The sequence below is a fragment of the Nestor notabilis genome, unplaced genomic scaffold (genome assembly GCF_000696875.1).
Source record: "Nestor notabilis isolate BGI_N333 unplaced genomic scaffold, ASM69687v1 scaffold2965, whole genome shotgun sequence".
NCBI lineage: Eukaryota > Metazoa > Chordata > Aves > Psittaciformes > Psittacidae > Nestor > Nestor notabilis.
In genome coordinates this window covers 1-21953 of record NW_009928622.1, presented here as the reverse complement: position 1 = coordinate 21953, position 21953 = coordinate 1, and the positions used below count along the sequence as shown (strand labels likewise).

The following is a 21953-nucleotide window of genomic DNA, read 5'->3' as shown; positions in this document are numbered from 1 at the left end:
AACCCAGCCCTCAGGTTTTCGTGATTTCAGCTAAACAACTGCTTTTACCGGTGTAAAACAAAACGTTGCTCCTGTGAACGTGCCCCTGTTTGTGTGCCAGCAGTGGTGGAACAACTTAAACTTGCGGTGTCAACTTAAACCAGACTGGTAGGCGAAGGCTGTAAAGCTGCACTTCTTTTCTTTTCTACAGGCACACTTCTAGCATAATATCACAGTTAAAACGGCTAGAGATGAAAGTACAAACCAAACAGCAACCGCTACCTGTTGCATGCGTAAATGTGCCTCCCAGAAGGAAAGGGTTGCTTGTCTAAAGGCAGTTCTAGCCAGGGACTCATTCACAATCTTAACGACCCCGTTTATTCAGAACAATCAAATCAAATAGCAAACATATCTGAAAGTATTAAAGCCCAGCTCCCAGATGCAAAGCATAATACAGTCAACCAGGAAACTATTTTAATCTTCTGCCACATGTGATCAAATAGTGAAGGAGAAAAAAGGCTGGTTTGTGTTCAAAAGGCTGCAGCAGTAAAAGTCATTTGAAAATGGTGGTAGTTCATTTGGGTTCATGTCAGAAAGTTGTGAAATGGTTTGTGTTCAACTTCGTTCAAAGTTCTTGGCTCTGTTGCCCATCTGCGCTCCTAAATGAACCCTAAAATTGACATGTGCTCCCTTTCAGCTGAGTCAAAGTCATCTGTTTCAGTTCAACACTGTGGAGCTGTTACAAATTTACACCACGACAAATACAAACCGAGTGCAGCCCACGTTCATTCCTAATAGTAGTAAAGCACACTTACCTTCTTGCATGCTGTACATGATATCTGAATACATAACTCTAAAGGTTTTGAATCTAAAAGTGAATTTTATTGCTAATCTTTACTGCAGTTAGTAAGATCCTAAGCACCTATTTTGCCAATGTACCTTCTTGTGTCCAGTGATTTGGATAGTGTAGCTTCTACTGAAAGGCAAAGCTTTTGTGTCGCAAAAGAGAAGGGCTGAAATCTACCGTGAGCAACCAGAGAGGGATTTCCTTAATACAGCATGTTGGCAGAAAGACCTTGTCACAATGAGCTTGCTGAGTTCTTGTGTTTGTTCTCTGTGAGTGTGGAATTTTCCCCTGTCACGCAGTTCTTGACACTTGGGCGGCTCTCATTTAGAATCACCGTGCTTCCGCTTCTGACATTTGCCTTTGGAGTCTCTTCCAGGCTCCAAGGATCCCCGAAGTGATGGCAGGTTAGGTAGGTTCAGTGTTGCAGCATTGACCTCTCGCAAGCCTGACGTAAGAGCCCAGCTCCTTGCGTCAGGCAGAGTTCAGCTCTGCGCAAGACCTAACCGCTCTCCATCCCTCATCTGGAAACCTTGAAACCCAACATGTTTCACCACCCAAAAGAGTGTCATGGCCACCAGGTGACAAGTTGCTAGAGGCTGCTGACACTTGTCTCCTCCCTTCCTGTTAAGTTTCTTTTGCTTTGCATGAGACACATCAAGATTATCAGGTGCAAAGAAAGGGATCCGGATGTTGCCACCTTGGTTGAGGCATTTGCTTGGGAGAGGAAAAGACTTGGATTTTGTTTCTGTTTCAAAGCTGCAGATGTAGTTTTATGTTACAGATGTGTCATACTCTGTAAATTCAAGCAGCTTTTCATCCTCTTTCTGAAGCTGGCACTTGGACTAGAGGAAGAACTCACTTGAGCACACATTTTAATCCCATCCTGTTTTTAATAATACAAAACCGATGCTGAGTTCCTTAGGGCTTAGACTAGGACCAAGACTTGTGTCCTGTCCTCCAAGTTCAAATAGTGCAGTAAGAGAAGAGCAAGGGGAGTGACCAGCTCCCATCCTTCTGCCACATGGATGCAGCACGGGAAATGCAGTTTTGGAGTCGGTGTTTCCCTGTGTTGACTTGCTTCTGTCATATCATGCACCAGCAGCTCATTAAATTCCTCTTTCAGCTGGGGGATGATGCTCTGGGGTGGGTGTACAGCACAAATTACAGCTTAAAGAGGAGTCTAAACATACAACTTACTACGGGAAGTACAGTGGTTTAACAGTGTGGCACATCACCCATATTTTATGAATCATCTTCTGACTTACCGAGCTGCTTGAGTTGGTCGTGCTCTTTGAAACACACTCGTGTTTTGCGTCTCAGTCCGAAGGGTTCCCAAATATTTCAATTTATAATTGAGATGAGATCAAAAGGATGTAAAACCATTTCTGAAGGGAAGGGCTTCAGCAAAGTACCATGTAGCAGTGTAGAGGAGAGGGCAAAGCTGTTTTATGAAGCCTCACTGCATCTTCATGAAGCACCCACTGCCAAAAGGACTTTGATATTTTTAGGATCTTGCTAGGAGCAACACCAAATAGAGTTGCATGTTCTTCAGCATCGGGGGAAAGTAAAGGACAGGTTCAACTTTGTGGGCTGTTTAAAGAAGGATTCTTTGTATTATAAAGTCCTGTGCAGCTTGAGACTTGTCCTACTTACTGGAGGAGGAGGACACAAACAAAGTGTTTAAGAATCAAACATCTCAAGCTACAAAAGGTATTATTTTCTTCACTTGTTACCAAAATTCTTGTAAAGTTAATAGGTTAGTCTAAAATACACTAGAGTGACAACAAATGAAGTTAATAAGTTAGTCTAAAATATATTGGAATAACATTTTTTGGTGAGACTAGAACTATGCTACTCTATCTTCCTCATCAGACACCTCTTGCTATTGCAGGAAGTTGGTGGTATACATACGCAATGCGTAAAGGCTTTGTAACGTCACTTGTCTCATCTGCAAGCAGGCTTTGCAGCTGCTTATTCAGTTGAAAGTTTGCCTCTATCAAGCACAGCAAGAAATGGAAAGGCACTGAAAGGCAAATTAAACTACTAAGGAAGATGCTTTAGCTGCAGTTCAGTCACAAGGTTCAGTTTCTGATGCTGTTCAGCACAGGGCTTTCTCAGACCAAAGAGAAGAGCTCAGCTGGGGAGGAAGCAATGCCTCATCATTGTGGGTGCTCACTCTGAGTGGCAGGAAGCACACTCCAGTGGGGTTTTTCAGGTCTGTCGTGACAGATGCACAGCACTCTGAGACCTTACAAGAAATTCTAAAAGCCAGATATGCAAGAATAACTTTTCTTGAGACTGTGCCTGAAGAAGACAAACCCACCTTCTTAACTGAAGTGTGTGCTCCCTACCCCAAATATCCTCTTCTGCTGGTTTTATTCTTGCCAAAAATGACTGTTTCCCATTTCTTTTTTTAAACTGAGTAGTGAAAAAACATAGCTGGCAAGCTAATAACCATGGTATTCCCATGAGCCTGCAGAATAAAAATCCAAAGAGAATTGGGTGCATTTCTGCATGCCTCTGAGGGCTCACCATTGCACAGTTCCATGTCAGTCCTAAACCACGAGTGTGGCATGTTACAGACAACACGTGGCCATATGTAGGAAGTGGTCAGCTGCGCTGGGCAGGGTGGCAGGATATTACATTCTTCCTTACCCACTGACAGTTGGTGGCAGTGGACAGCACTGTAGGTTCCTAGGCTGGCAAGTCTTGACTCTCCATTTACCCTCTCCTGTCGGTGGGTGCTGAGCTCCTTTATGGACCGAGCAACACGCAGCCTGGCACTTCTTTGGTAGTAATTGCTGAAGGGGTGAGGAAGAGCAGACAGGGGTGAACACGCACGTGAGATGGAGACTTGTGGTTTCATTTCTTCCCCCATTCACCTTCAACCACCTCCTGAGCTCCCGCCCCACCACAGGGCCTGACTGCAGCGATGTGGGTTATGCAGCATGCACAGAGCCATGCAGGAGTGTGGTCTCTGCAAAGAATTAACAAATTTTAGACTAATTCATCTAGATGGGGTTTCTTCTTTAAAAAAATAAAACCAAACAGGGTCTCTTATGCTACAATGAATTGAGAAAAGCAAAGGAGAGTCACAGATACGCTCACACATAAGGATATATTTAACCAGTTCTTCCACAGCATGCTTTTTGTTAATTGGGGAAAGAAAGCAGCTACCTGTGCTTGAGCAAGCACACTTGGGGGCTTTGCACATACAGTCAGTTACTGCTTAGATTCAGCCCTGTTCCTTCATTGTAAAACTCTTCTAGTAGAAGACCTAAATCTGTGCCAAATTAGCTCTGACCACAGACTGAGCAGCTTTACGGAGAAAAAGGTCTCCCGGGCCCTCTCTTGCATTTCATCAGCAGCACTTAAGGGCAGGGGGTGAAAGGGATTGTTTCCAGTGAGAGGTCTGTCCATGTTTAGGCACAGCTTGATCTGGGTCCTGTTACACCCTCAGCAGCTGAAGAACTGCATCTGAGCTCTTAAATAGCTCCCTCTCCTTCCAAGTGAGCACCACAATCATCTGACCCTAATACAAGTTAAGCAGTTATCATCTAACCTTCCCTGTGGTCTCTGCACTGTCCCTTGTTCTGTGCTCTCCATTTGAAATTCCAAACGTACATGGAGCTGCGTTTTGTACAGCAGCATTTCCTCATGCACTTATTTTCTCAGTTTGCTTAAAAAGCAGATTAACTGCACAGCTGGTTTGAAGATGGAGGTGCAGCTCACTGGGGCATAGCTATAGTTTTTGGCTTGCAATACAGCATATTTGTGTCACATCATTGAAGACACCTCTTCTGTTAATCCCATCCAGAGTACTAACATAACCATATGGTCTAATTCCAAGCAAACAAACATGTTTCTTCCAAGGGGACAGTCCTGTCCACCTCACAAATTGCCAGCAATAACTTGGAGAACCTTGTGTATTACAAGGGACATTGGTAGAAGCTGAGAGGCATGAACTTGAACAAGGAAAATCACACACAGCGCACAGCACTAGAGGAAGTCAGTGGCACCTGATGTGTTTAATGCATTTAGAGGATTATCAGCAGCAAAATGGTAAATCAGTTGCTAACAAGTAGGTGGATTGAGGAGAATAAGAAGGGCTGAGCAGTACAGTCTTTGCTCTGAATGTTTATACAACATGCAGAATTTTATCAATTGTCTATTATTTCTGGATTAAACCTTGAGGGATCAATCCTTCTTTGTTCTGCACCTTGCCCACAGAACATGTTGCTCTTGCAGAAGCTCAAATACAGAGTGGTCCAAACACAAGATTCCTGTTCTACAAACACATCAGGCAAACTGAGTAATGGCTTGTTCGGCAGGGATTGCCTTGTAATAACCTGTATCTCAATCCATTGGTAAATTAAGGAGGGGAGCAAAGTATTGTAGAGTTACAGGCATTCTGGTATCCGCAGTCCTTCAGTTTGCAGCTGGAGACAAGCATGTTGGCCAAAGTAATGGGTGCGTGACTGGGGACTGAGCTGCCAAGGGCACAAGTAACTGATAGAAAGTTGGGGCACACATCCCTTGATTTGAAATACAAAGATTTGAGATGTGTTACTTCCCTGTAGGGCAGTTTCTGGGCTGTGTGTTCATTGTGGTGACCATGGGAAGGAATAGCATTCCCAGTTCTTGTTTGGGAAACCTGGTGCATCACAGAGACATACCTGATTGCAGGGACAGCATTCAGGCGGCAAAACTTACCTTCTACGGGCTGCTTCAGTCAGTTTCTTCCTTATTAAGTCTCTGAAGAAAATTCAAATGTAAAAGACTGGGTTTTTTTCCTGAGCTGGCAACTTTATCTGGTAATTATTTCTTTCTTGAATTTAGTCTCTGAAAGCAAGACACATTCAAACTCTGGCATGGTGGTTACTGCTAAGTCATCTGTATAGCAAAGGGAAGAGTATGGGGGTCTGAAGCAAATTAGCTTCCTTGTCAGACCACGTGCTAGAATAGCCCTAATCATAGAATCATAGAATAGTTATGGTTGGAAAGGACCTTAAGATCATCTAGTTCCAACCCCCCTGCCATGAGCAGGGACACCACACACTAAACTATGTCGCCCAAGGCTCTGTCCAGCCTGGCCTTAAACGCCTCCAGGGTTGGAGCATTCACAACTTCCTTGGGCAACCTATTCCAGTGCCTCACCACCCTCACTGTGAAGAACTTCTTCCTTATATCTAACCTAAAGTTCCCCTGTTTCAGTTTAAAGCCATTACCCCTTGTCCTACCACTGCAGTCCCTAATGAAGAGTCCCTCCCCAGCATCCTTGTAGGCCCCCTTCAGATATTGGAAGGCTGCTATGAGGTCTCCACGCAGCCTTCTCTTCTCCAGACTGAACAGCCCCAACTTTCTCAGCCTATCTTCATACGGGAGGTGCTCCAGCCCTCTTATCATCCTTGTGGCCTCCTCTAGACTTGCTCCAACAGCTCCATGTCCTTTTTATGTTGAGGACACCAGAACTGGACAGAACACTCCAAGTGAGGTCTCACAAGAGCAGAGTAGAGGGGCAGGAACACCTCCTTTGACCTGCTGGTCACACTTCTTTTGATGCAGCCCAGGATACGGTTGGCTTTCTGGGGTGCAAGCGCACACTGCCTGCTCATGTCGAGTTTCTCATCAACCACCACCCCAAGTCCTTCTCTGCAGGGCTGTTTCAGACAAATCCTCTCCTTTTCCAGAATTCAGAATTAATGAATCCAGAATTAAGCTCTGCTCTGTAGTCCTGCTTCACAGACCAGTTAAACCTGACTCCTGTGGCAGCATGTTGAGCAGCAGTGCTGCTGAAGGCAAAGCGTGCTGAGCGCTGCTTCCTCCCAGCTCACTGGGCAGGGAAAAGCAAGTTTGCCACTAAGGGTTTTACTTCAGCATTTATGTCTAGCAAACGTGGTGTTTCTTCTCCTCACAGCATCACTTGTACAAATAATATATTTGGGAGGACAGAGCCACTGCCAAATTGCAAATGTTTTAATCGATAACTGTCAAGTCCCTCTTACTCATCCTACTTGTGAGCAGCAACTTGGCACTCGGCGGTTGGAACTGCTTCTAAGTACTTAGCAGGCTTTTTATTATAACTTGCCAAGGACATGTTTTATTTTCTAAAGCATCGCTTTTGTCAGTGAAGAGGAATCTTCTGCATTTCACAGCATCACAGAATCGTTAGGGTTGGAAGGGACCTCTGGAGATCATCTAGTCCAACCCCGTGCCAAGGGAAGGTATTTTACAAGTATGGAAAAGTCTTAGTCTCTGCAATTACAGTACCATTGTTCTTGATCTCAAGTATGTATCTTTACCTATTCCCATCCTATTGCTTGTTAAAGACAGAGATTTCTTTTATCCAGAAGATTCTCTGTGTTCCAGGGCAGGAGGACTACGATCGGTTACGACCACTTTCCTACCAGAACACCAACGTCGCGTTAATTTGCTACGATGTCATGAACCCCACTAGCTATGATAACGTGGCAGCCAAGGTAAGAGGCTTTTGTAATTGCTTCAACCTGATACAGGACAAGATGTCAGATTGAAACAGCCAGTGCTTTTAGTGTCCTGTACCCTGGGTGTGTGGATGCACAGATCACTCACCACGCACTGAGCTGCAGGTCACAGAGCTCAGACCTGGAGCTCACCTCTCCACAGCTCCTAAGAGCTCAGAGCTGGGGCTGACTCTGCAGCACACCAACAAGATCAAACAGCAGTGGTGAAATCACAGCTTTATCAGTCATATCTATATCGATGTCACACAACCGGCACTGCACACAAGCATTTTAGATTCAAATCTACTTCCATCCCGTGCTTACTTAACTACAGGGCAGAGAAATAAGCAACCACTTGTCTGTACTAGGAGTTCTGTAATGCCCCAAAGTAAAAGTTAGTGTCCCTGTACATAGAATCATAGAATAGTTAGGGTTGGAAAGGATCATGTAAGATCATGTAGTTCCAACCCCCCTGCCATGTGCACCTCGCGCTAAATCACGTCACCCAAGATTCCATCCAGCCTGGCCTTGAACACTGCCAGGGATGGAGCATTCACAGCTTCCTTGGGCAACCCATTCCAGTGGCTCACCACCCTCACTGTAAAAAACTTCTTCCTTACATCTAACCTAAACTTCCCCTGTTTAGGTTTGAACCTGAATGACACCAGCAAACGAAAGCAAGACTTGGCCCAAATTCTGCTCTTAAATATGACTTTAGAGGAGCTCTTCTGAACTTAAACATGTTAAATAAGCACTTTGGCATAGTGATAGATGCCACGTATGTTTTTATAAAGCAGCTGACTTTGGGTACAGAAACTTTACATGTTTTTGTAATGTAAATAGTGTGTGTTGGGTCCCTCCCGCAAGATGAACAACTTCCAAAACGCTGACATGGCAACAAACGTTAAATGCTGGCTCTGTTCTGGGCTTTATTGTTTTGATTTCAGGAAATAGAAAGCCTGATGTAAAACTTTTGTCTTTCTACCATCAGTGGTATCCTGAAGTGAATCACTTCTGCCGCGGTGTCCCGCTCGTGCTCATCGGCTGCAAGACAGACCTTCGGAAAGACAAGGAACAGTTGCGCAAGCTCAGGGCTTCCAAGCAGGAGCCCATTACTTACAACCAGGTGAATACAAGTGCACTTAAAATGGTGTCCTCTTTGCAAGAGGTAAAGCACACTTACTTCAATAGCACCATTCCCCACAAGCACAATCACAGATACTCCAGATTTAGGTGATCACAGCGTCCAAATAAAGGAATTATTAACAGTCAGCACTAACAGGGGTTTCTCTAAGTCCTTCCTGGAAGTGGCCAAATCACCACCCATTTTTAGTACCAAAGTTAAGAGAAGTTGAAGAGCATTTTGCGTATCCTGGGGTGTCTGAAAGGGCACTACTGGCTACCCCTTCTATGCTCTTTACATCTCATTCTGGTTTCCTTTCACAGCTGGGTTATTACTGCTACAAATTTTTAAGCCTTGACAAGTTTGCTGGCCTCCCTTCGTAATTTTTATTAGCATACATTGCTGCTATGACTTTGATCAGGATTGTGATAAAGACTGGAGATGCCAGGATATGTGCTGCAGGATTAAAAACACTGTTCTGGAAAAAACAGTTTTGCAAACCCTATTTAAAAATAAATCCTTTCAAGGACAATAGCAACAACATCTGCAAGGCTTCTCTAACCTAAGAGGCTTTTCTTTAGAGTGATCTTAAAAATATCTACATATTGTCAAGTGTTTTAATTTTAAGTTATGGAGCGGTGAGACAGTGTTACATCACTGACACAGCTGTCCTTAGGTACAGGAGAAACAGTGATGGAACAGCTTGTTCCATGTCATATGAGCCCTTTCAGCTCATCTCCCCCCTCTTTTAAACTACAAAGCTATCTTCTCCTCTCATCTCAGAGCAAGAACAGCAGCTTCCAAACTGCTCAAGAGGCAAGTCCAGGGAACAAGGTTAAGTGTAACAAGACCTTGAATGAATCACTGCTTTTTCTGAACAGCATGAAAAGAAACTGCAACTGCATCACCACTAAGGCACACTGGGACTTCCAGCTTGTCTTCCTTGCGCACAAGATGAGATGCCCATCTTGTTGCTTTGTGAACAGCTGCTCCCTCATCTGCATTAATAACTCCCATTGTCACCCTCACAGTGAGGTTCAGGGCAAGCAACAGACACTTTTAGCAAGTCTGCTGAGGCCTCATGCAATTAAATTCCAGGGCCCACAAGACATACAAACTTTATCTCCTATGTGAGCCCTCCCACTTGGTTTTTCTCCCCTTAAATATACATTACCTCAGTCTTTTACAGCTGGTGGCATCTTGAGTCATGCGAAGCGATGCTCCTAGTGCCAGGCCCAGAGGAGCCGAACACTGTCTGCCAGCACTGCAGCTTGCAAACCACTGGAAGGAGACAAACTTCACTTAAATATGATGAAGAAAAATCCCCCTACGGAACCCTGAGTGCTCAAGTGACCCCACTCCCGGGGCTTATAATGAATAAATGCAGAGTTTGTGAGCTGTGGGTTGCAGACCTGGAATTCCCATTCTAAGGTTCATAAGCATTCAAAAGTGGGGGCTGGCTCTGCAATGACAAAAGGATCACAAGCAAAGTAAGAAGTCACTGTCTTTTGTCTGTGGTGATTTCACACTCCAGGATTGCATGCAAATGTTTTAGATCCTGGCCTGTTCCCATTGCATGCACTGGGGTGAGGTTGAGAAACACAGGCACCCATTTGCGTATATGAGGATTTTGGCTGAGCCCTTGTGATGGTTCTTGCATGTGCACCAGCAAAACAAGGCAAGACATTGGTCTAGATTCTGCTCTTGCATGTGACATTCATTACTAAAGATGACATCACATAATTAAGGTCAGCCCTGAAGAAACATTGCTGTGTAGGCATCGTATCCTCACTTGAGCATCTACCTCAGCATCTCTTTTAAACAAACTTAACACTGAGAATGTTTTTACACTGTCAGCAGTCTGCATCTTAGTCTCTAATGCACTGAACTGTTAGGCCAGGCTCTGGATCAACATGAGGGGGAAAAGCTAGTTTATGTCATAGTGCCTTGGTTTATTAGCAATGCCACTTACACTCTAATATTATACTTAAAGGCAGGTTCTTTCTTCCTGAGCTCATGATATGAAGATGTACAAAATAACCCCCTTTCTTTCCCATCTCACATTCCTTCCCTCATACATTGGCTTTACGTCCTTTCTTACCTTTTGTTCTCTCCAGGGTGAAGCAGCTTGTCAGCAGATTCGTGCAGAAATTTACCTGGAGTGCTCAGCCAAGTGCCGTGAAAACATAGAGAATGTGTTTAAAGAAGCCACCACCATTGCACTGAACGCCATGAAAAAAGCCAAGAGGCAAAAGAAACAGCAAGTGTGCTCAGTGGTATGATCTGGACTGTAACAGAGCACTGGCTGCACCACAGCCAAGCCTTTCAGGTTTAAAAACAGTCTGATGTTAAAGACTGGGGGGGGTTAATCCCACGTTTTTATTTCTAGAACTATTTTTATTTTAAATTTGAATTATTTGTACTATTTTTGCACTTCTGTTGCACTGCTCTCACCAAGTTTTCAAAGCTCTTCATCAGGTTTAACTGATGCAGCGTGCCTTTGTCCGTCTGGCTTTTGCTCCTGACTGCAAACGACCACCAGTCAGGTCTTGGACTCACTATTTCAATTGCAATGAAAAGCAACTGCTACTGTGTGTCTTAATTAGGGGGTGTTTTTAAGTCTGCAGTGTTATAGCTACAATTTACTGTCTTTTTCAAGCAGAAAAGCCACATCTTTTGGAAGAAGTGATGTTAGAGCAGCTTATCAGGCAGCTTTGATGATAGAGAAAGTGCTGCGTTAACTTTTTGATGGAGCACCCACTACTCCCCTGTGCTGCTGGGCCAGCTTTGCAGAGCTGCACCCTTAGAGGTCTCCTTGCAAGGCCTGCTGCTGCAATGGGAAGTGCCATTTACCAGCAGAGATACATTGGTTGCTCCAGTTCAGAAATGGAGTATCATGGAAAATACTTAATTTACAGTTAGAATTACTCCAAGCAGCTGTTTTATAATGTAAAGTTAGTTTTACAATAAACTTATGTAGCTTATTTAATACATCACAGATTGAAATACTGGTGCATTCTAGGGGAAATACTTAACTCATGTTTGTTATCGTGTGAAATCTCTCCTGCTGTAAATTAAACTTCTCCCTTTTGTGATGAAGGTGTCAGCTCCCTGTTTAAGGAGGAGGGATCAAAAGAACCTCCTGGTTCTTTTGCACATCCCATGCAGTGAGATCTCACGTTTCAGGAGAAAGCACTGTTTTGTAACCATCATAAACCAACCAAACCTGTGAGGGGGAAGGAGATTTCTGCACTACAGGTGTTGCTGAAAGATAAGGCAAACTACAGCTCATCCTAAGGGAAAACACACAGGATTCATGGAAAGGTGGTGAGATTAAACCTTTGGCAAAAGGTTATAAGTGGTGCATGCCAGGAGTCTACTATTAAACATGACGCATAGAGTAACTGGTAACTGTCTATCAGATCTCATGCAGCTTTATCCTCTGCTGGGTACATGACCAGCTGGTGAAAAACTGGTTTGGAGTGAGGCATCATTAGTATTTTACATGCAGGATATAGAGATCTTGATCCATGAAATCTCACTTTTTTTCCCTTGCCCCCCCTCTTCCCCCAACTTGTTTTCATTTGATTCATCAATTAATTCATTCGATTAATGAATCCCTATTAGCTTAAAATGGAAAATTAAAAACTAAGAAGTTTGTGGACATCTTTGCTTATAGAAAAATCACAAAGAATTGTACAGCCCTTTCTGCACAAGCAGAGATCTGTCAGTGAAAGACACAAAACCACTCATCACCTTACCCAGTTTGAAACCGAAACATGAACATGCAGGAAGTGAACGTGTTCACCCTCAGCTCCACGGTGAGAATCCTTCTTGCTCTTTTAACCTCAGCTTCTCATGCTGCAGCACTCGTTGCTGCCCACCCCTGCAGAACCAGGTCCACTGCTCAGGTCCAGCAGGTTCCAGCATCGCTCTCAGAATAAAACCATTTACAGCTCATAAATGGAGAGTTCAATGGACAGGCTATGCAGGAGTCAGAAGGTAACATAGCAAGATACAGCCCAGCTAGTGGGAAAGGTGTTCAAAATATGCTAATTGCAATTGATTGCTCATGCCCATGGGACAGTGACACTGTAATTTTGCTGCCTTGCAGCAACAGAGCTGATGAAACCATTTCAAGCCTGTCGTGTGGATGTGTTTCTTCAGGAGCAAACTTGTGGGAGAAGGACATCACTTTGGGATCACACTCTGCCAAAGCATGCGCCCAGTTTGGGCTTTGTGTTAGCTCAAAGGCAGGCTTTGCTGTTGGGAAAGACACTACCTAAAGCAGCTCACAATACTGAGCTGGCCTTGGGAGGTACAGACGTTGCAGCACCCAAAACAAACCGATTTGGATGAGTAAGTTCAAGTTCATCAGCAGGATGCCAGGCAGTACTTAACTCCACCCTCCTGAATGAGTCTTTACATTCTCTTAATTACTGGTACAAGTGCAGCATCTAAAGGCAGTATTTAGTATTTCTGCTGGGCCTGCCCCCCCCTTTCCAGAACAGTGTCTGAGAAACCAACCTGAAGGGCAGAATGTTTGTTATTAAAAAGGGGCTGAAGCAGCTGCATATTGAATGGTTTATTTTAGGTCTTTTCCAGGCCTGGCCAGCTGACCTGGTCTCCTTGGAAGAAGGCTAGCAGACTTCCCTGCCATTTAAAAACTGCTTTTGCTTACTTGGTTTTCTTTCCAAAAGAGGATTTATCTTCTTTAAATAGCTTTTGAAAAGTGGTTATAGCAGCAGTATGGTACAAAGATGGGCATCTTTTTCACAGTACGCACAGGTTGGTGTTGCCACTGAAAATACACCTTCAACAAATGCCTTTAAAACCAGCATTTGGTCTGTATTACTGGCCAACCTGGAGCATTCATAAGCCTTTGCAAATCCAGTACCCAGAATTTAAATAATAAAACAGGAAAAAGTGTTAAAGAGCATTCCAGAATCGGAATTACAGTAGATCCCACATTCTCCCAATGCTGGCACTTCGCTGGGCAGGTGCATGCTGCTCTATATTACAGAAAAATACCCCCAAAGCAAACATGGTTTGTATTAAATATACATAAATAGCAGGACTGCAGACTGGAGAGCCATGCTTGCGGTAATACTGAGTCTGTGCTGGCAGAGTCCAGATCCTTCACCAAACACGGGGACAATGAGTCCTTCCGAACCCATCCATCGTGGAGATGGGGTTTAGCAGGATCCATCCCAAACCCAGCGCCTGCCACGGGCAGCGGGAAGGCAGCCGGCACCCCGGGGAGGAGGCTCACAGCTTCTTCATTTTGTCTTTGTTTTTCTGGAGCTTCGTGTGCACGACTTTGAGAGTAGTGAGGAAGTTCCCGAGGAAGAGCAGCAGAAACGTGAAAGCCAACACAGAAACCTGGGAGAGAAAGGGGGGAAAGAAAAGAGAACAAAGGTGAGAGCTGAGGCTACTGCTTTGGCCACATTAAATGAGTTCTGATGGGGCTTGGTTGGCAAGTCCAGGGATCCACTAGCATGGAGATCCAAGGAGAGAAGATCACAGTCAAGTACCTATCCACGCATCCAGCTGTGAGTGAACAGGAAGTACACTGCTAGCATGATCATTTAAGTAGCATTTACTACTTTCAGTATTCTAAGATGGATTATATTTAACACTCCCAGACAGTAAAACCAAATCATTAAGCTAAATCTAACGGATTAACATTATGTCCATGGAACAGCAGTGGCACAGGCGTGAGGGAACAACATGTATGTGTGGGAAGGCGTGTTCCTCCTGATCAAGGTGAGCACACAAGTTACAGCAAGATCCAAACAAAGTCAAGACCATCTGATTATGTGCACCGCTGCACGTGTGATGCAGTCCAGTCTGGATCTCCAGGAGCAATTGTACAGCTGGAAAGACATGTTTGATAGGTGACAGCAACTGAAAGCAAGTGTAAGGATCCCTAAAAGCAGGGCAGTGATGTATATAACATGGGGTTTTTAAAGTCATTCATTGCCATCATTCTTTTATCATATTCTTCCGTATGTGACCCATGGTTCAGCCAAAAAGAACCACCACCAACTCAGCAGCCATTGCTACTAAATGCCCATATACATCAACAACATGGAGAGATATGTACCCACATGTGTTTTCTCCCCCTACACGCTCTGCCTTTCAGTCTGTGCAGTCACCCATGGGTGGCAAGCTTCCCTACAGTAACTCACACTTGAGTTCTCTTGTGTAGGCTCTGCACCACATCATCTTGAGATGTTTAGATGGAATCAGATGCCCAAATATCTTTGAGGATGTGGTTATACACCCCCTCTCCCCTTGCTCTGTGCTATTTCTGAGCAGAACCAACACGCACCTGCCATTCTTTGCACTCCTTATGCCTTGACAATCCAAAAAGTGTGATTGCATTATATAGCTGCCAGAACTACAAAGGAAAGAAAGAAAGAAAAGCAATTTCATTACTAGGAAAATGAAACAACAACCAACCAAACCCTTAGAAACATTTCTTAAGGGTGCACATGATCCAAAGCACCTTTTTATGGTGCTGCAGCCACGGTGGCAGACCCTCCCAGGCCCTGCACCACAGAGGGAGAAATGGGATTGCCCAACTTACATGCCCAAAGAACAAGAAGGGAAGGAGAAATGTCAGCCCCCGCCACATCCAGGACTGAAATCCTTCTGGAAAAGGTTGTCAGAAGAGGCTGAGAGTGAGCATATACAGCCAGGACCAGAGCTGCAGCCCTCCCACCCCGACACCCCATAAGGGCTATTCCTGTCCTGCGCTGCAATAACCAACCAATTTAAAACATATACTTGAAGGTGTGGTAACAGGAAGAGGATGAAGCTGTGGCTGCCCCATCCCTGGCAGCGTTCAAGGCCAGGCTGGACACAGGGGCTTGGAGCAACCTGCTCTAGTGGAAGGTGTCCCTGCCCGGGGCAGGGGTTGGAGATGGATGAGCTTTGAGGTCCCTCCCAACACAAACCAGTCTGGGATTCTGTGACCAAAACCTTCATCTTAACCCTCTGAAGAGCTGACAGAGATCAGAGCCCTCCGCTTCCAACCCTTAGGGCCCAAGGAGGAGGATAAAAGCCTCACTCCCCCTTCCTGCCGTAGGACACTGGTGGCAGGGCAGGGAGGTGGCAGCTCTCTCAGAAGGCCGCAGAGCCCTCTCCCTATCACTGCATCTAAAACCTGGGCAAAATCATGAAAAAAACATTGCAGAAAACCTCACCTACTGTAAGGTCCAAGTGGTTTCTCTCCCCCAAAGCACGGAGCCGATAAAGGCAGCCCCTTTGATAGTAATACTGTAGGAACTGAACACAACCTGGAGAAGGAGAGAGAAAACAGCTTTACATTGGCTATTCAGAAGCATGATAAAGGTATCAAATCATTTTAATAATGTTTAATCCAAGAGCATTTAAATTATTGTTTATCTTTGTACTTTGCATATTTGTTTGCTATCTTTATATTCCTACAGTTTAATACTCCAGTATTTACCAAGCAGAAGTGTTTTCTTCTAAGCACATAAGATACAAAGCTATTTTAGCCCATGAATTAGCAAGGGAAGATATACTCACTCTGAAATATTGAAAATGCTAAAAATTGACTGCGAAACATTTGATACATGAGTCCATCTGGCCTGAAAGCAAAATACAAAGGAGGTCTATTTGTCTGATCAAAAGCAAGTGATGCAGTGCCCTTCCCCTTCACCACCAAGCCAGATCCCATTAGCAAATGAAGCAAGCAGCTGGTACCCAGCCCACTCCACCCCATCGGGAGCCCAGAGAGGATGCTACAGCCTCAATCCCAACTCTGGTGTGCAGGAAACACCCTCATTGATCAGGTTTCCCCTCTCCAATGTGTATAAATGCTGCCTCCTCTTACTCATTTGCCTATCACAGTTTTCTCTAGGCAGCAAAGCTGCTCAGCCACACCTGCATGGTTGTGCTCCTTATCCCAACAGTAGTTCAGGACAGGCAGAGGACAAAGGACCTTCTGCTCCCGTCACTACGTCACCCCCTGACAGATGCAGGAGCAGAAACATTTGTTGTTTCAAAGCAATTTTTAATTATTAACTGATCAGTTCATGCCAAAGTTGAGACAGGTTGCTCAGGCCTGTCCTGCTGTACTACTGCTCTGTTTGACCACTACCACCACCCCTTGGAAGGTTACTTGCACTTTTGGTTTTATACTCTGTTTGTAGTCTGGGTTCAGTGAAGGCACCAAACAGATGAATTTTCTGGGGTCCTCCCTCTAAAGCAATTGTTTGCTTAATTACACAGAGACAGAAATCAAGAGACTTGCAGAGGTTTTGCCACCATCAGCGCAACTACGGCCGAGGGTTTGGGATCTTTCTGTCTTTTTTAACTCAGCAATGTAAATACAAAGTTGCAGAGTTGTATTTATCACTGAAAACATCCCTAACATCAGACAAACATTAAGTCTGAAGCTTCACCATGTGCCCGTGTAGCCACAGCTTCATGGTCTTGCTGGATTTAAACACTCAGATGATGCAAACACAATTAAATAGGCTTGAAGCACCTTGAGCAGGCAAGAGCAAACTCACCATGTCAACATTACTCCAGACAGGAACGTGGAAACATAGTGATGAGAAACCCACCAGCCTTTGATCCTGAACAGAAAAAACGTGGCAGTTAGATCAGAAACATGGATTTGAGCATTGTTAAGTTTGGCTTCGCAGACAAAAAGTGATTCTCACTTGGGAGGGAGGAAGGACAGGAAACAAAAGACAGCCCAACTGAAGCAAAAGGGCTGTGGAACACTGTCCTGGCAGTATGGCTTAATGTGGGGCATGAATTCATAACTGCTGGAGGGAGGCTCAGGACCAGGACACATCCTGCATGCTCCCACAAGCTCTCCAGCACAGCGAGCAGCAGCAGTCCTTGCAGCATGAGGTACCACAGTGACTAATGATGTGCAACCCACACACCCTTTTTTCTTTCCATGCCAGTAAGTGACATTTCTAAGTCCTTCGGATGAGGTGGCTGCATCTCTCAGACAGGAATGCTGCAGAAAGCCCAGAAAATTACAGTGAAGTGAGCAAGGGTGGTAGCAAGGCAGAACCTTCTCCCTCCCTCCCCAGACCTCAGGTGGCCACATCTGCGCTTGGAAGCAACCAGGGAGGGGGATGGAGACAAGAGACCCTGCAGAGAGGCATCAGCATCTCAGATTTGCTGGGCTTCAGTGCTGAGATGAATCCTCTTTTGTTGCTTGTTTTTCTTTTAAGGACACTTTGTGCTTTAAATGGTTTTTGCAGGTGGCTCAGTACCTTGATCCATTGCTAATGAGAATGCTTTCCCGTATCGTCAGCGTGCAGTAATACCACACTAACAGAAAGTTAAACACTTCATCTGTCACCCTGTTAAACAGAAAACACACACAGTAAAAGAAATACTGCTCATTATAAAGACACATTCAAAGAAAACCCCTATTTTTCCTCCCTCCCCTTGGGCAAATGAAACCTGCCCAAGCGAGGCCACAAACACAAAACCCCAGCCCTTAGACATCTCTAGCCCACATGCAGAACTGCACACATCAGCAGCACCCCAGGCTCAGAGCCCTTTCCTCTGGGAAGTGCCTCGTGATACAGCACTGCAGATCTTGAGCTGATAAGCAGGTATGCAGAGATGACATTAATTCCTTCTGAAGGAGAGAAAGCACCATGGAAGCGCCAGATGATCCAATTTACGGAGGCATTTCCAGGCTAATTTAATGAGGAGATTCCATGAGATCTATATAAATCCAATCAACTAAAGGAGCAGAAGTGCACTACACTCGAGGGAGGGAAAAAACCTCAACGAACCAACTTTGTCATTTGCAAACCCTTCCAAGCAAGGGGGTTCGGGGCAGCCTCTGTGTAGGGCAGCATCATTCCCTGGTACAACCCTGCATTCACCCAGACCCACAGAGGCCTCAGTGGAAGAGCCCAGCTCAAACACCTTCCTGGGTTTTAAGCCAAACTGAGTAATGGAAGCTTATCTGTGCTCAGACACTTTATCACAACCTAGAGATAACATTTCAGGTGTGGTCACTTCATGCAAATCCTCTCTCGTTGCCTTTGCAACCGCAGAGCTGCAGCGTGGTGCCAGCCCCTGCCTGGGACAATGCATGAGCAAACCAACTGCTTGCTCCCAAGCACAGTGTGATGCCAGGAAAACAACAGATCAGGACACGTGATCATAGAACAGTTTGCGTTGGAAGGGACCCTGATGTTGAGCTTCTCTTAGTTACAAGAGATGCCAAAAAAAGTTAAACGAGGAAAAGCAAGTAGCTGAAATACAGCTCCTGTCACTGCTGAAGAGGTGCAGAAGCTGTCAGGATGTCCAACTGCTCAAAGCCTAAACACTGCCAGAGCCCGTCTCACCACCTTATCTTAACAGCAGATAAGTTAGTTCAAACCCAGCACATTTTTATTCCCAATACTTGATTAAAAGTAGTTTGCAGCTTACCTGTAGTGGAGAATAAACCTGCAGGTGATGGCCCCGAGTAACAAGATTATCGTCAGATAAAGTTTGAACTTCTCATACTCATCTTTGTAAGCAAACCTGGAAGGGAAGAGCACACAAAAGGGTGTTTTAGCAAACATGGCTTCACTTTTTTCAAACCAAATACAAATCCACACGCCAAGCCCAGAGACAAGCATTGCTTGGAACACAGAAAACCAGCAGGCAGCGGTGAAAGGCAGCGCTCTGCCTGCAGGGTCCACTATGCTTCATGGTCCATTATGCTGCAAGACAACAGCTTAAGTCCATCAGAGCTGGTTTCTGGCGTTTAGGTTTTAAAAGAAGATTTTTAAATTTAAGCTTTTTTTTTTCCCCCCCTAAAAAAATATTAAAAAAATGAATTCCAATTTCTGGAGCACCACATGCCTGGAAGTCACAGTTCCATTTTTCATTGCAACCCCTGCCTTATACAATTAAGGCAACAGGCTGGGCTTAAAAGCAAGTGATGGACAGAGCCCATCGGAGTTACATGAAGCATTAGCCTGGCCCATGTCATGGTCCAACCTGCTCACCCTCAACATCTGATCTTTTATCAGACCTAAGAGAAGCCCGTTCCTGTCACTGGACTTTACCCCACATCCACAGCCGGCCCCAGAGAAACCCAAATCCACACACATGGAAACACTCACTCACTTTGCCTGGTTACTCAGGAGAGTTACATTCACATTTCCCAGGACCAGATTTAAGTACAAGCTGGAAGACAGAAAACAAAAGCAGACCCAAGTCATTCCTTTTATTTGAACACCACAGGATGACTTGGCTCGGAGCTGATGAGACCAGCATCTCTGTAGGGTTTTAATTAAGGGAAACTGGAGAAATACCCTGTAAAAGAGGATTTAAATGTGAAAGATTGGTCAGCATCTCCAAGAAGTTAGAGAAAAGGTTGATTTTCCTGGTCCCTTTCCTGTGCTACAGCTTAAGGGCAAGATATGTATTGTGCACTGTCCAAAACAAATAAGAACAGGGAGAAAAGGGAAGAAAAACCTCCAATAGAAACTTCCAAGGGGCTGCAGCATCACACAGCCCTTGACAACAGAAAGAAACCTGCCAGGGCAACCCCACCTGAAGCAAAGTATAGATTTTAAGGTGGTTGAAAACACTGTTTAAAAATAACAGAGAGAAAAATCCTTGTGTTGATTTGGTCTTTAGAAAACGAGCACAGCACAACACCAGTGTGACACAGTGAATTGCAGAACCTCCCCTAAATGCAGGGTTACTTTTACCTGAACAAGAAAACCTGCACTGCCTACACACAGGACATTTACATACGCTTCCAGCTAATGAACTGTGTACAAGTGACACAGCAGCTCAGCAAGAGATTTATGACTAATCCAGTTTTACATGTATTTCTTCAACACGCGCATGATCCTTTGGGAACACCACTGCTGTGATAAGCAGCACACATGCCTCCCTGGCAAAGCACGTACCCGTTCTTCTTTGGCAAGTAGGCTTCCATGTCGAAGAAGGCATTTTGCCTCTCCTTGATCTGGCTGCTGATCTCCTGAATGAGAGCAAACTCTTCAGGACTCGCTCTGGCCTTGCACCTGCAAGAGCACAGAAACAGGATATTCCTGTTCATGTTTTTACCTCCTTTGTGTTTAGAGGAAAATAACATTGTCATAAATCCCACACTGCTAAAAAACAAAGCCACGTGAGGTGAGGCCATTGTGCACTTTGCTGCTGTATCTCTGCGGCACCACTTGTCTTCCCATGCTTTTATTTCACTGCCTGGTTTATGTTGTTGTAGGTTATTTCAACCAGCTGGTTTATAGATCAGCTTCTCTCTTAGCTCAGCTCAGTGACAGGATCCTGTACTTCTTCCCTAGCAGAACACTTAGGGAATACTGTGCTTTTTTGCAGGGATTCCTTCCACTTTGGGAACTTTGTGTGTGGTTTCAGGCACTGCCCTTGCAGAGGCTGCACCTCTCCAGGCATGAAATATTTCAGGATGTAGCAAACACAGCTGATGATTCACTGACAAACTGTGGTTTTACCAATTAATGGAAAACAGCAGTGCACAGCAGTGTTGGCAACCTGTGGTGTTGGAGGTGGTAGATTCAGACCTGCACACAAGGAATTTAGCCTGTGGCTCCCAGGGCTCGGCCAAGCAGCCAGAGACAGGTCCCTCCTGTAAATCCACCCAGGAGCAAGTTACACCTCCAGGTTCAGGGATTGATGCTGCTCTTCCAGAATGTCTTATGGAGCAAAACTTTGCTCGCCAGCAAACATATGGGCTGGTATGGATCCTGCAGTGTATGGCACGTACTGCAAGGATGCAAACCCTCACAGGTTTTGATCCTTTGATCCTTAAAGATCATCTTTATTTACAGGACTCCATCCCCCATGAGGTCATGAACGTTTACCTGGCTGTGATAGATGGAGGTGAATCAAGAATAATATGGAGCAAAATAAGCACTGCAGCACAGATTGCATATTAAAATGCTAAAAATCCAATCGTTTCAGCCTTTTGGGAAGGGGAAACATCCCATCCCTGCCTTCTCCACCCTCCAGGTCTCCCGTTACCGTTGCAGGCTGTGCTTCAGATCCCTTAGTGTCTTCTTCTGCCGGTGTATGGAGCTGCTGCAGGCTGTCTGCAAGCCGGTGACTTCTTCTAGTTTCTGTCTGTAAACTTTGTGTGTTTCCTGCAGGAGAAGAGGAGACAATTGGTAGGAAGAGCCCGTCGAGGTTATCCGTTGCAGTTGGTCCTCGTCTCTGAAGGAAGCAAGGAAAACCCTTTGTTTCTGGGAGTCAATAGACACCCCCGCAAAGAAGCAAGGAGGAGGCGATGTCAAATGAGCCCAAACCCAACACAGCTGAAATGGACACTAAGGAAAATCCTGCAGAAGGAAGATCATCCTCTCCACACTCATCTCATTTTCTCAACGAACTGTTCCACTCAGGAGCTTTTCATTCCTGTCCCACCCTGTAACAAAGCCCCTAATCCTCCATTTGATCCCAATCTGTCCCCATCAAACGGGTGGCTAAATCACAGGGCAGGAACTGATTTCACATCCAGATT

At 45.0% G+C, this 21953-nt stretch overlaps 2 protein-coding genes across 2 annotated transcripts in view; one reads left to right on the top strand and one right to left on the bottom strand.

The window, feature by feature from the left end:
- The window catches only part of RHOF (ras homolog family member F (in filopodia)), a gene marked incomplete at its 5' end in the record, with an annotated part of 10959 nt that extends 246 nt beyond the window's left edge, over positions 1 to 10713 (top strand). The window contains 3 exons of the mRNA XM_010014568.1: positions 7196 to 7305; positions 8300 to 8434; positions 10549 to 10713. Of these exons, the coding sequence (XP_010012870.1) occupies positions 7196 to 7305; positions 8300 to 8434; positions 10549 to 10713 (410 nt within the window). The remainder of the gene's footprint in view (positions 1 to 7195; positions 7306 to 8299; positions 8435 to 10548) is intronic.
- A 2986-nt stretch (positions 10714 to 13699) lies between these two features.
- Positions 13700 to 21576, bottom strand: TMEM120B (transmembrane protein 120B; the record flags this gene model as incomplete). The annotated part of the gene is made up of 11 exons (XM_010014567.1): positions 13700 to 13813; positions 14766 to 14834; positions 15024 to 15088; positions 15643 to 15735; positions 15989 to 16050; positions 16978 to 17043; positions 17701 to 17790; positions 18881 to 18976; positions 19568 to 19627; positions 20362 to 20478; positions 21458 to 21576. Coding segments are annotated over 11 exons (951 nt in total), but the record flags the coding sequence as incomplete, so codon positions are not given.
- Between the last annotated feature and the right edge of the window lie 377 nt (positions 21577 to 21953).